This window comes from Emydura macquarii, unplaced genomic scaffold, assembly GCF_026122565.2.
Source record: "Emydura macquarii macquarii isolate MOO-44397 ecotype Brisbane River unplaced genomic scaffold, CSIRO-AGI_Emac_v2 contig_499, whole genome shotgun sequence".
In the NCBI taxonomy this organism is placed as follows: Eukaryota; Metazoa; Chordata; order Testudines; family Chelidae; genus Emydura; species Emydura macquarii.
Window position 1 is genome coordinate 109,834 of NW_027130636.1, and position 14,829 is coordinate 124,662.

The 14,829-nt window shown below is 38.9% G+C and overlaps 1 protein-coding gene across 3 annotated transcripts in view; it reads right to left on the bottom strand.

Annotated features, from left to right (window-relative positions):
• UBXN7 (UBX domain protein 7) overlaps positions 1-14,829 on the bottom strand; it is a 46,298-nt gene that overhangs the window by 23,918 nt on the left and 7,551 nt on the right. For all 3 annotated transcript variants that reach the window (XR_010918131.1, XM_067538680.1, XM_067538679.1), the window contains exons 4-7: positions 11,775-11,840; positions 8,742-8,854; positions 1,052-1,198; positions 568-658 (exon numbers count right to left, since the gene is read on the bottom strand). Coding sequence is in view for 2 of the 3 variants with exons in the window: in XM_067538680.1 (XP_067394781.1) it covers positions 568-658; positions 1,052-1,198; positions 8,742-8,854; positions 11,775-11,840 (417 nt within the window). In the remaining variant the exon portion in view is untranslated. The remainder of the gene's footprint in view (positions 1-567; positions 659-1,051; positions 1,199-8,741; positions 8,855-11,774; positions 11,841-14,829) is intronic.

Consider the following 14,829-nt stretch of genomic DNA (forward strand, 5'->3'; position numbering starts at 1 on the left):
TTTGATGTCAGTTTGGGGACTAAGACCCTAAAAGTAAAAAACCATCTTCAGATTTGCATTGTTCAAGCAGACAAAAATGAAAATAGTAAACAAAGAGGACCACTAGTGAGTGAACAGATTTATAAAATTATTTCACTTTTAACGGTCTAAGGTGTTTTTAATACCACAAGTAATGTTTGTTTAAAACATGGTTTAAATTGGCTCTTTAAAGGGCACTTCAAAGCCAGTTCATGATTTGGCCATGAGGTGGCACCAATTTGTTTTCCAAATGGACAGATAAAGTTAGCAAGCTAAAGTGAAATCAAGTGTCACTACACAAAATTTATGCAGAATTTGGTTTTTTTAGTCATTTAGTTCTTGTTAGAACTCTTAATTCACATAATCTTTAACGGCTTCAGTGCCTCTCAGAGAAAATGCTGCTGTTTGTGTAGACATTTAGAATGTTACAAGGTAATTTACACGTTTCAACCCATATTAACTAGCACTGTCAAAAACAAGCAGAACTAAACATTCCAAACTACAATCATAAATCTGTCTGAAGATCATATGCATTGTCTTTTATCTTACCTGTCCTGGGGTCCAGGATGGAGACATAAGGGAAATCTGCCAGTTTATAGAACTGTATGTATCTCTGCCCTTCCTCACTGTCATGGTATACCTACAGAACAACACATTTGAAAAAAGTTGATGCCTCAAAACTGTACAAAATTTGTCTTTATTTTACCATGTACTCTACACTTCGCATGTACACAACTCCCATTAACTTCTCCAAACATTAGTACATGAATTTAGTTAGTGTAGAAAGGTCATAGACCAAAAAAGGTCTAGTTTTGAACTAAACACATGGCTTTTTAAACTATTGTTTTAATACATAGTCTCAGATTACTGAAATGAGTAAATCCACAATTCAATCTTTCGTGGCAGTTCTTAGAGAGCACTGAGTTTTATTTTGTTGGGTTTTTTTAAAACTCCAAGAGGCTTGTTTTTGTTGTCACACTTTCATCAATTCATATCTCCAACTGCCTAGATGAAGGGTCTATTAGCCTCTCACCTGCCAAAAAATGAAATGCTCCCGGATGATGTTCTTCACAGCCTCGTTGCTCCAGACATCACGGTTGAGACACTGACATGCAAAGTCTTGCACATTCTGGATGTTAATCATGAGCCATTTATTCTGCATCTGACCACACTCTTTGGCCTGCAAGCAGACAAAGACTACATTAGATAAAAATAAAAGGCTAGACAGAAACAATGCCAGCAATGATGGGTTCTATTAGTGCATCAGGCTTCACCAAAACCCCTTCACAGTAGAAAGGATGATCAGGACTAGCAAAAGGCATCCTCAAACACCTGACAAACAGAGGACAGGGCTAGAAGACCTGCTTAACTGCAGTTCAAATTGGCTACATTTATAAAAAGGCACACTTTGGTGAACTGAGTTCAACAAACCAAGCACAGGAGGGCAGGGAGAGGAAGCAATTTGTAAAGCAAAGACTGAAAATGGAAAAAATTCTGAATTAAGCACTTGTTCAGAGAAAACAGAGTGGAGTGAGTCACATCTGATAGCAGAGGAAAGACCTGGTTACTCAAAAGGAAAATTTGTGGACCCTTTTTCTATGTAAATAGGCTACTTCTACCGACTGGGGACTTATATTTATACAACAGCACTCTTCTTCACTCTTCATTTTTTCTAGATTTTGTGTTGTTAAACTTAATTTTGGTGTGACTGCCAAATTAGGAGTCGTTTTCTTATGCTCATTAAGACAGCAAGAGGGGGGGGGAAGATGGGAGGGTTTGAAGTTGCAGGAAGAGATCTTACTGGTTTGAGTCACAAAGCTGGCATTGTCTGATTGGTTGGTTGCAAGTTAATGGTAGGAGTTTGATCAAGAATGTAATTCTGATCGCTGAATTGTCATACCTGTTGAAAAAAAGAGGGCTATATCAAAAGTAGGAATGCTCATATCTCCAGGATAACTTGGAAAAAGTGATGAACTTTCCTAAAAAGGAGATTTATTTACATGAGTTTGCACTACCTGCATTACTCATGAAGGAGAAAAATAGCAAATGCGAGTGTTTAGGGTATTTCATCAGATTTTACTGTTTTCTTCAGAATTTAAGCTTTGAATTTTAGAATGAAGTTTCTTGTCTTGTCTACCCATTCGTGTCAATTAAGTTTAAATTTATAACTTCAGTATTACCATTTCAACGCTAATACTTAAGATTTAATTGGCAATTCCATTAGGACCTGTATATTTAAGGAAAGCTGGTTCAAGTTTACTTATTGTACATGGGACCTCAGATTAAACAGCTGAGTAGTAAAATTATTCTGCATTGTCAGGTGACATATCAATTGTGGCCTAATTTTCCATTCACTTATTAGGACATTATACAGAAATAAGGTGCACATAGAATATGACAGCATTCTTGCATATTCACATAATAAGAACTTCCTCACAACATTCCTTGAACACCTATTTAACAGAAGGGGAATCTAAGTAAGTGGCCTGATTTTCCAATATGCTCACCAGCTCCAAAGGAGACAAGCCTTTTATTTAAGTATCTAAATATAGATTTGGAGGTCTAATTTTTAGCATAATGACTTACCCAAGGCTCAGGGGGAAATCCCTATCAGAATGTATATTTAGACCCAATATCCCTGGTCCCAGTCCTGTGCTCTGTCCCCCCCGCCCCAATTATACTGGATTAAAGGGACACCAACTAAGAAGTCTGTCTACACAATTTTCCTCCTACTCTTGTTCCATTACACCTGAATTACTATAAACAAAAGACTCGGAGTGGGGAAAAAAGTCTAATTTTTCTACTTTTGTGTGTTTTTGACAGTATTTTGTGTAGTCAGTTTCACTCCTCTCCCATCCAAATATAGTCGCTTTCCCCTTTAAAGTTTGTGAACAAGAAAAACCTATTCAAAATATTTACAAAAATAAGTCCACAAAGATTATTACAGAGGTGTAGGTGTAGTACCTGAAATACTGTAAACTCATTTTTTAAACTGATCAGATTTCATCCTGACTGTATCCTTTCAAGTAGAGAGACTTTTGCCACTATCTTTATTTATGGTAAAAATGGAGTTTATAGTACTAGACAAGCGCTGGACTTTCAGAAATGACTAGCAACACCTGAATTTACTACAAAACTTGACTTGGTTCAAAAGCGGCCACAATCTGCTTTAATAAGATGAGTATTTCTGAATGACTCCTTGTGTATTACTGAACTAACCAGAACTAGTTTTAAGTTTGTTTGTTTATTTATTTATTTACTGGAACTCCATTGCGCCAGGTGCTGCACAAACACAGTCTGCTTCAAAGAGCTTGCAGTTTAGACACACGAGGGAAAGGAAACAGAGGCCAAGGCTTGGCCAAAGTCACAGCAGGCCAGTAGCAGAGCCAGAAACAGAACCCACGGTTTCCTGATCCCAGCCTGTTGCCCTATCTACTGGACTATGACACCTCTCCAAGGTATGAGAGAATGTGACCAAACAACATTTGCACATTTTAAAAGACAGGGTCTTCTCAGAGTTCTCTTGTTCTTGCTCATAAGTGAAACAGTAGGAATCTGAACTTGTTGGTCCAAATAAGGGTCAGTATTATTTTCTGTTCCATTTACACTACACAGCACTATCGCTGTGTATCTATTGTTGTTAGGAAAATACTTTAATATTTTGAATTTCTGTTTCTAAGTAGTTTACTGTGATCTCTTAAGTTACATCAGTACAAACTCACTGACTGATGCAGTTGTACAAAAGTAAATGAGAACCTATTTTGGCCATCAGAAACTTTATTATATGTGAGAATGAACAAACCCAAACTCCGTTTAGTAGAACAAGACTGACAGTTGGAATACATCTTTTTAACTTGAAAACTAACTATATTTCATATGGACACAGAGACAACATTGAGCTTTAGAATACAATTGTTAAGTTTCTTCACAGAAGAAACACACTTTTAAGGTTCAAATAAACATTTTCCTCATTAAAAGTAAAGAACCAGGTGTCACATGGCTACCTGCTTCCCTCCCCCCCCGCAAGAATGCACTTGAATCCTGACCACCAGATTCCTAGATATGCCAGCTCAACTCAGTTTTAACTTTTTTTTGTTCCACACAGAAATCTACATTAAGGAAAAAGATAAGTTGCAAGGCTGAATATTCTAGAGTCAGGAAATGCCAAAAATTGCATAAGCAACCTCAACTCTGCCTCCTTGTGCATATGGTATGCATTGACAGTAATTATTTGATCACAGTTTCTCAAACACAGCACACACAGTTTCTACTGTTTCACAGATATTTCAGAGCCTAAACATGCAGTCTTATTGCTTTCAGCACAGGCTTGTGTTGTGTGTGGAATTTCCTAGTTACTTAAAAGAAAAAAGGGGGGTTCAAGCTGTTTAAGATTGCGACATATTGTTATTAGTAGGATGTTCTGTGCCATGCACCTTTGGAGATCTGCAAGAAGGAATACCCTTCCTGTTTACTGAGAAGCCCTTTACCACAAACATGAGGAGCTGTAGAGAGTCCACTCCTGTAAGCTTTTAGGTGTTAGTGTACAGCAGATCTCCCTATTACTTTAAGAGGTTTACAGAACTAAACCAGGGCTCTTACAGAATCCTTGCCTCAATCTATGTGCACCCTCACAATATTTCACACAATATATCTAAGTTAGCCACAGACAGATAGCAATAAACCCTACGTAAAGTGTTCCAGGGTTGTCAAACAATTTAAAAAATTAATCATGATTAATTGCAGTTTTAATCACACTGTTAAACAATAACAGAATACCATTTATTTAAGTATTTTTGGATATTTTCTACATTTTAAAATATATTGATTTCAATTACAACACAGAATACAGTGCTCCTCTATATTATTTTTATTACAAATTTTGCACTGTTAAAAAGATAAAATAAATAGCATTTCTCAATTCACCTCACACACGTACTGTAATGCAATCTTTTTATCATGAAAGTGCAACTTACAAATGTAGATTTTTTGTTACATAACTGTATTCAAAAACAAAATGTAAAACTTTAGATCCTACAAGTCCACTCAGTCCTTCTTCTTGTTCAGCCAATATATGGCAGTTATGCTAAATATTTGTATGCCTTTTAATGCTTTGACCACCATTCCAGGGAACAAATGCTTCCTTGCTGATGATAGGTTCTGCTTGATAACTATCCAAAGCAGTGCAGTCTGACGCATGTTCATTTTCATCATCTGAGTCAGATGCCTCCAACAGAAGGTTTATTTTCTTTTTTGGTGGTTTGAGTTCTGTAGTTTCTGCATCGGAGTGTTCCTCTTTTAAGACTTCTGACAGCATGAGCACATCCATCTCAGATTTTAGAAGGCACTTCAGATTCTTAAACCTTGGGTCGAGTGCTGTAGCTATCTTTAGAAATCTCACATTGGTACCTTCTTTGTGTTTTGTCAAATATGCAGTGAAAGTGTTCTTAAATCGAACAACATGTGCTGGTCATCATCCAAGATTGCCATAACACAGAATATATGGCAGAATGCAGGCAAAACAGAGCAGGAGACATACAATTCTCCCCCAAGGAGTTCAGTCACAAATTTAATTAATACATTTTTTTTCAAAACGAGTGTCTTCAGCATGGAAACATGTCCTTTGAAACGGTGGCCAAAGCATGAAGGGGCATACAAATGCATATCTGACATGTAAATACCTTGCAATGCCGGCTACACAAGTGCCATTTTCAGGTGACATTGTAAATAAGAAGCAGGCAGCATTATCTCCTGTAAATGTAAACAAACTTGACTCTCTTAGCGATTGGCTGAACAAGAAATTGGACTGAGTGGACTTGTAGCTCTAAAGTTTTACATAACTGCATTCAAAAACAGAACAATGTAACAAAAAGAAAATCTACATTTGTAAATTACACTTTCACAATAAGGAGATTGAACTACAGAACTTTTATCAGGTGAATTGAAAAATACTAGTTCGTTTCTTTCTTACAGTGCAAATATGTGTAATAAAAATAATATAGAGTAAGCACTGTACACTTTGTTTGGTGTTATAATTGAAATCAATATATTTTAAAATGCAGAAAAACACCAAAATATTTATACCAAATTAAAATTGATATTCTATTATTGTTTAATAGTATGATTAAAACCACCATTAATCATGATTAATTTTTTTAATCGAGTTAATTTGTTTTGAATTAATTGCTTGAGTTCACTGTGATTAATTGTCAGTCCTAGTCATAACTTAATCAAAGACAAATCAATACTCACTGGAACACTCAAAGGCATTTTTCCTCAACAAAATGTCAATGCCAAAATTGAACTTTCTATCCATAACAGTTTTGAAAGAGGGTGGAGGGTTGGGGGTGAAGGGTTAGTGAAAAAAGTTGCAATTTTTAAATTTTATTTATTTTTTACAGTTAGAAAAGCTTTCTTCTCTCTTCCTCTACATGTATTTAAAAATGACAACTGGTTGTGACAGAAAACCTCACAAAAAGTTAAGTGAGTAAGTTAACTTAAGTTGCAGATGAAAACTAGAAAATTTCAGCGCAAGATGAATGAAAAATCTGAATGATTGAAAATAAGGGATTGGAATAGAAAGGCTCATGCAACCTTAACTAGAGTGTATACTGCCACTCCTGCTATCATTTGTGTAAACGTCACGTATGTGAGTAGCTATGGCCTCTCCCGTGAAGAACTTAGAATTCAATACATGAATAAATGATCTACATATTTCTTTAAATAGGACAATGACAAGATATGAGGGCATAAGCAGTCTGAAACATTTGTTCTTAGATATTTCTGGAGGCAAGAACTTTGGCTTATAACCATTAGAATTGTCATATTAGGTTTACTAGAGTTCATAAATTTATCATCTAGTCAGGTTCATGGATGGGGGTTAGCTAGTTGTGCCTGAGTTGTAATTAGCCAGAAGTGAGTTTTGAGGAGGGCTAGAAGACCGTGTGGTTACTAGGTACACAAGAGGAAGGAGGCTGTCCCAAGCATAGGAGTAGCATAAAAGAACAGAATTGCAAGTGAAGATGACAAAGAACTTGAAAGTGAGAATAGTGGTTAAATGATGGATAGGAGTGTATTTTGGGAGTGGGGAAAAAGGAGTTCCTCTAGGAGCTCTAGTCATGGTCCAGGACATCACTGGGTTACGAGCTGTACAAACAGAACAAAAAAGATGGTCTGTGCCCTCAACAAGCTTACCATCTAGTCTTTGCCACATTACAACTGAGTTGTTGGGACATCAGGGTGAGATGCCTGATGCAGTCACACTCGTAAAACTGAACAAAAAGGCAGAGGTCACAAGTGAGTGGAGGTGTACACTTGGAAGCAGCTACCTGTCCATGTGCTATCTCCTCTACTGTCAAGAGTTCAGCGTATACAGGGAGAAGAGAAGAGCACTGAGAAACATTGGTGATGAAAGAGTGACCTATGAGACAGAAGAGCCAGGTAATTACCATGCTCTGGAATTCTAGAGAGGGGGAAGAGCAAGGATGAGGGAGTGATCAAATGTCAAAGGCAGCAGACAGAGGATGAGACTGTGAAAGAGGGTCTTAGTCAAGACTAGGAAAGTAAACTTAATGAGAGCAGTTTCAACAGAGTGCAGGGATTAGAGAGGAGATTTGAGGTGAGCCAGCTGAGGCGACTGCAGCAGACTACCTGCTCAGGGAATTCAGAAACAAAAGCAAAGAGGGGAAAAGGATGGTAGTCAGAGGCACAACAAAAATATTATTTCTGTAGTAGCTTTGTGATAATTAAATGTTAGAGAGAAGTTTATCTAGAGCAAAGTAAGTGTTAGACTGTTAATAAGAGTTCTGTGTACAAAGACATCAAAAGATTGAAGACCCACTTCCACAGAAACAGACTAATCACAATAGTTTTTCCGGACTCCGGACTCAACAGCTGAGAATCAAACCTTTGTGATCCTGACCTTCTAGTCTGACCAGTCAGGAGACTGAGTTCTAACACAAGTGTCTCTAACACCACATAAACTGACCTGAAAAAATGCAATGTGACATCAAACTTAAAACATAGCCTTTAATTTATTTAAAGTTAGAGCATAACTACAGAAACTCTGCACTAATGAACTCCTTTATTTTAGGAGTCTACATAATAGCTCTAATTGTCAATAGGATTATCAACTGAAAATGTTAAAGTAAATATACTGTTTTATCCAGTGACGTCCAAGTTAGGTGGCTGGTGTCTGAGATTATTAAATTAGCAGTCTGTCGCCGCAAGACAACATATTTGATCTGTGGAATACCGTTTTCCTCCCCACCATGCTTCCGCACAGAAAGATCATCATCATCATGCTTTTGCACAGAAATCCTGTACCTAGAGCACCTGTACATAAAATCTTTATCCACAGCACCTCTCCTGAATTTAAACGACTAGGATTCTTCCATCCTAGTCAGCTTCATTTATGCACAGAAATTGCACCAACGGCATCTGCTCAACTTCACATTTAAAAAAAGAAAGGAAAAGAGAATGGGCCAGGGTAGACAACAGTGGATAACAAGCTCAACCTTTTTAGAAGTTAGTCTCTAGTTGTTAAGGAGATCAGTCCTATACAACTCATTAAATTACTTCCACATGCAAGATGCCTGCTTCCAATATTTAGAAGCAGAATATTTGTTTTCTTGTAACTTATTGCACAGTCATGCTACAAATTAATTTAGACATGCATGCTGATGTAGGGCTTACAAGCTGTGTCCAATTAACACACAGGTACCCACCGTTTCAAAGCTGCCTTTGTGCATCAGATCAATGGGAGGCCTGAAGAGGTCTGCAAGGGTAGTGAGTTTCTTATCTATTGCACCTCCATTCCGCAGCTCCTGCTCCTGTCGAACTGTACAGCCCCGGGAGGAACAAGAGTTGAATTAGACAAAACACTCACAACAGTGCATTATACTGTCTTCATCCCATCCCCTGCATACAAACTCATTTGTTCAAGTCATGTTACAAGGTTACAAAGTCCAAATACCAAGATTTTTTTTGAAGATAGAACCCTAAAGTCAGGATCCTAAATTCATAACAAGGCACCAAAATGCTAATTTTCTGAAGTGCTGAACACTTAACTCCCATTGACTGAAACATATTCTGATTTGTAAAATGTACACATTAGTGGGATCTGTTATACACCCAATGCTTTTGAAAAGTCAGGCCCCTTATTCTGGTGCCCAGATATGGATTTAGGAGTCTAACTTTAGGCTTCTCTTTTTTAAATATGGACATACATCCAAAAATATTTCTATTTTAATTTTTCACCTGTTCCATCACCTTCACAAACATCAAAGGACCCCCTTGACAGACTCAGATAATTCTTCACATAAATGTGAGTTTCAAAGAATATTCTCTTTAACATTGAATCCTTCCACTGATGAACTTAGTTATTGCAACCTCTAATATGTCAGAGGTTTTCACACTCTTTCTATAGTGTATACCACATCTTGACAGACAGAATGTCTCGTGGACACCACCTCTCCCATTCATGACCATGGAGACTATAGGATCATGGATGGGCAGGGAAGCGTAAAGTCTTTGGGGCAATTACAGCAACTGATTATCTAAAAAGCAAATGGATAACAGTATTTTATGCACTTTAGCAGCTGGAAATGGGGAGCCAGTGTCATGTGATCAGCCAGCTCTCCACTAGTCACAAGCAAATGGGCAGTGGACCAGACCAGAGTATAGAAGCCTCCTGAACCTGTAAATATCACTATCTGCAGTCCTTGGAAACAAGTCCACAAACATTAAAGGCCAAATTAGCGTCAGACTTTAACTATTAAGTTTCTAGCTTTCATTTAGATGAAAAAGCTTTTGGTGGATTCATGTATTTTTATTGAATGTTATTAAGTTAAATGAGAGATGAATGTGTAACTGGATCATAAATCCTTGTTCAAGAGCTATTATTGACACGGTGGAATGCTTCTAGTTTCTCAAACACTGGTACAGTGATATGAAAGAATTAAACACTGCCTGTTATATTAACCACTGTTCATAATATACACCATAGTAATGGACAAAAGGTCATGTGTTCCATCTATCTGACCATACTGGTGATCATGAAGATGTTGATTACACTTCGTATGCACCACTTCAGGTTATTGTAAGGATGTGTCAAAAACACATTTTGGAACATCTTCCTTTGTGGAAACAGAGTAATAAAATCCTAAATTCTATTGTATTTAGTTAATCTACCACTTCCCAGTAAATTACTAAATTTTAGCAAGACTCCTCAGTTTGTACATCTTTTATTAACATAGTTTAAAGAGTGGTTCTTAGCCAGGGGTACACGTACCCCTGGGGGTACGCAGACGTCTTTTGAGGGTACATCAACTCATCCAAGTATTTGCCTAGTGTTACAACAGGCTATATAAAAACCACTAGCGAAGTCAGTACAAAATAAATTTCATACAATGACTTATTTATACTACTCTATGTACTTACATTTCAGTGTATAGTATAATATTTATATTCCAATTGATTTATTTTATAATTATATGGTAAAAATGAGAAAGTAAGTAATGTTTCAGTAATAGTGTGCTGTGACATTTGTATTTTTGTGTCTGATTTTGTAAGTAAGTAGTTTTAAGTGAGGTGAAACTTGGGGGTATGCAAGACAAATCAGACTCCTGAAAGGGGTACTGTAGTCTGGAAAGATTGAGAGCCACTGGTTTAAAGTACACTGTCTGAGACCAGGCATGAAAGTCAGAAAATGTAGTTGCACAGCAGGATATAGGTTATTCACACAGAAGCCAATAACACTACCTTTAAATAGGTTGATTATTACTGAAGAATCTGACTGGGACCCTTTGAGCGATGCCAGTAGAAGATCGTCAGCTTTTCGTTCTGTGTTTGTACAGTGCCTTGCACAAAGGGATCCTGCTCCATGCCTAGGGCTCTCAGGCACTACAGTAATGCAAATTACTATAAACGTTATTAAGTCCGCATTTGTCACAGATGCCAAAGGAGTCATTTTTTGAAACTTCCTGATTTAGAAGTTTCTCTATTCCTTTTGTCATTTTGTCCAATTGGAGATTTTGCACATGGGTGGGTGGATGTAATGATAAATGGCTAAACAAATTCACTGAGAACTTTGTGCTCTGCCAAATAAAATTCAGGGCTAATCTGAAGACTAATAAGAGCGCACACACAGCAACAGTGGCCAAACAAAAGACCAGATTACTGAATGAGAGTTTTAATTCCTCCACGGCTCTTGAGTTCTCCCACCACCAAGGGAAAAAATGCTTTTGAATAGTTATATTGGGTTATCAAATCTGTACTGATATGGCAAGTACTTTATTCATCGGTCCAATACCGCCACAGAACAAGCACAGTTCTATTTATTTATTTATTTATAAGATTGGAAGATGTATTTGGGACACAAAAAGGTCCAATAATATCAGCCAAGATTCATATTTCCATGACATGGCATTTTCATCATAATCACCTCACAACTATCTAAGATTGCCATGATTAAAAAAAGCAGTCCTCACTGGGACACTAGCATCTGTGGGAAGACAACTGAGATTAATAAATATATAGATTTTTAAGTATTAATGGCACCATTACAACTAGGGATTAATATAGTAGTTTTAGAACAGAATATTGCCTACTGCATAGGAAATTCCAATTTCATTTAAAGTTAAAATTGTTTGATGACTGCAGCCAATGATCACAGCCAATAGCAGATGACTCTGTTCATTCCACCCATAAAATTACACAACAAACTAGAAACGCCACCATAATGAACCACAGATACTTACTGGTTTCTGTTTGAAAATCCCGAAAACCATCAAATATTGAACGGGCAGGTCTGCGTCGTTTAGGAGCTTTAAAAAAAATATATATATATATATATTTCAGATGTAGTTTCAAAGTTAGAATGTCAAAGAATTACTTTTGAATAATGGTGTACCACACGTTTGTGATGCAAAAGAGTGAATACCCAAATCATATATATGGGAAGGCGTAAGGTCATTGGGAAAAGGTCGGAGGAAAACTAGTATAACCGTTTCAAATATCAACACATTTTACTTTAGGATATCCCCCCAACAGTAAGTCTTTCCTCAAAGCAATTCTAAGTTGCTGATGAAGGCAGGTAAAATGCTAGGATTCCCATTTCTGATACGCTTGCACATACCCATGCTGATTGTCTTTCTGCTATATGGCCCAATATAGTATTTAATGAAATAATTCTTACCATACTGAACCCCTAACATAAAATAGGAACCCACCTTGGAAAAACTATACGTACTGCATAAGTAATTATGGAAAAACCCTTAGGAAAACAGTTACTCCCAGGGTTCTCCAATTCAGTTCTGTCAGACCACTCACCCACATTGTCTTCCTGGCTGTGGGGTGGGGTGGGCAATAGCAAGATTCTTCCTTTTAAATCCAGGTATCACCCTATCCACAAGTAAACCCCCTCAAGGAGGTCTATGCAGTTGCCTCTGGGCACAAAAGGAGAGGCAGAGATATTGTTCCAATTCTCTGGGCAATTAACCCACACAGACCTCTTTAATAGCAATGCCACGACTTCAGCCAAGCCCTTTATCTGGCTATCTGTAGCTGCTGCGCACAAGCACTCCTGATAGGGCCATGACAAGACACAGAGAGAGATTTATTACAAGTTTTCCTCTGCCTAGGAACGGTCACTTCTAACAATTAAGACAGGAACAAAATGGTTTGAAAACAGTATTTTCAAAGTAAATTCAGTTACAGGAGATGCGCAAACACTCAAAGTAAATGGAAAGAGGCCACTATACAAATTAAACTTAATTAAAGCCTGTTTTTTAAAAATGTATTTGCAGGCAGACTGACTGGTTGAACTAATGGGCATTTCTCATTTCAAGTAATTACGAAAAAAGGTATAATTTTTCTGGCCCCCAGGTGATCTGCTTTGTACATTATAATCAAAATTTTCAGACCTGGGTGCCTCAATATAAACTTAGGAGTTAAGTATGAAACACCCATAAGTCCCACACAAATCAATGTGTGCTACAAACGCTCAGAATTGGTGAAAAATTACATGCCCATATTTACGTATTTATGTATGGCTTTAGGAGCCTAAGGTCAGCTCCCAGACTGCTGCACTGGGCATCATAGAACGGGAAGGAGGTAACCAGCCCTCAGTGGTGAAAGAACAGGTTCAGGACTATTCAGAAAAACTGGACATGCACAAGTCCATGGGGCCAGATGCAGTGCATCCAAGTGTGCTGAGGGAGTTGGATGATGTGATTGCAGAGCCATTGGCTATTAACTTTGAAAATTTGTGGCGATTGGAGGAGTTCCTGGATGATTGGAAAAAGGTTAATATAGTGCCCATCTTCAAAAAAGGGAAGAAGGAAGATCTGGGGAACTACAGACCAATCAGCCTCACCTCAGTCCCTGGAAAAATCATGGAGCAGGTCCTTAAGTAATCCATTTTGAGACACTTGGAAGAGAGGAAGGTGATCAGGAATGATCAGCATGGATTCACAAAAGGCAAGTCATGCCTGACCAACCTGATTGCCTTCTACGATGAGATGACTGGCTCTGTGGATGTGGGGAAAGCAGTGGATGTGATTATCTTGACTTTAGAAAAGCTTTTTATACAGTCTCACACAGTATTCTTCTCAGCAAGATACAGAAGTAAGGGTTGGATGAATGGACTGTAAGGTGGATAGAAAGCTGGCTAGATCATCGGGCTCAATGGGTAGCAATCAACGGCTTCATGTATAGTTGGCAGCTGGTAACAAGTGGAGTGTCCCAGGGGTCAGTCCTGGGGCCGGTTTTGTTCAACATCTTCATTAATGATCTAGAGGATGGGGTGCATTGCACCCTCAGGAAATTCATGGATGACATTAAGATGGGTGGAGTGGTAGATACGCTGGATGGTAGGGATAGGATACAGAGTGACCTAGACGAGTATTTCTCAACCTTTTAAGTAGCAAGTCCCTCTAACTTCTGAAAATTTTAATAAGTACCCCAACACTCAATTTTCCACTCTGAGAATTACAATCTATTTCCCCTTTACAACTGGAAGACTATTTCTCGTAAAGCAGGAGAGTTCTGAGTTCTGCAAAGCTGTGTGGCTGTGGCAGATCAGAAAACCCCCTGCTGTTTCTCCCCTCCTTCCTCCATATAGGAGCAAAGATCAATGCCAGCCAATCACTATGGCCTGATGGTGGGGTCACCTGGTGTTCTCCTCACGAAGGCAGGAACTTGTGAGGTATGAGCAGGCTCTAGCAGCCCACTAGAGTGGATAGCAGCATTCCCCATGCCTCCCTAGGGAGTGCGGGTCTGGGGCAAATCACACAGTGTGGGCCCCCCCTTAAGATTTTTATACTGGTAAAATCTGTGGCTGTCATAGTTGTCAATTTAACTGCTCAGCTAGAGCAGTGAAATTGACAAGTAAGCGTGAGGGTAAAGCTGGGCTCCAGGATTGGGCAAGCCACTGGGCTCTCCACCTGGCTTTTTGGGCACCGGGGCTTTGAGCCGGGGAGAAGAGCTGCCACCTGGGCAAGTTGCAAGTGGCTGCCACCTGTCTGCCAGCCTGGGAAGTGGACGACTGCCACCTGCTCCAAGCTGGGGCGGAGGAGGCTTCTGCTCAGGTTGGGACACATGGGCAGGTGGCAGGCAGCTGCTGCCCGTCTTCAAGCCAGGACATGGGAGGCTGTCTCTTGGCTCAGAGCTGGGGGACATGTGGCAGCCACCTAGCTGCGAGCCCAGCTCTCAGGGCACAGGAGGCTGCTGCTGGGCTCCCACCTGGGAGCTGGGACTGGGTGGGACACGGGCAGCTGCCACCCGGCTTCCCAAAAAACCGGCGGCTGCCGCCCG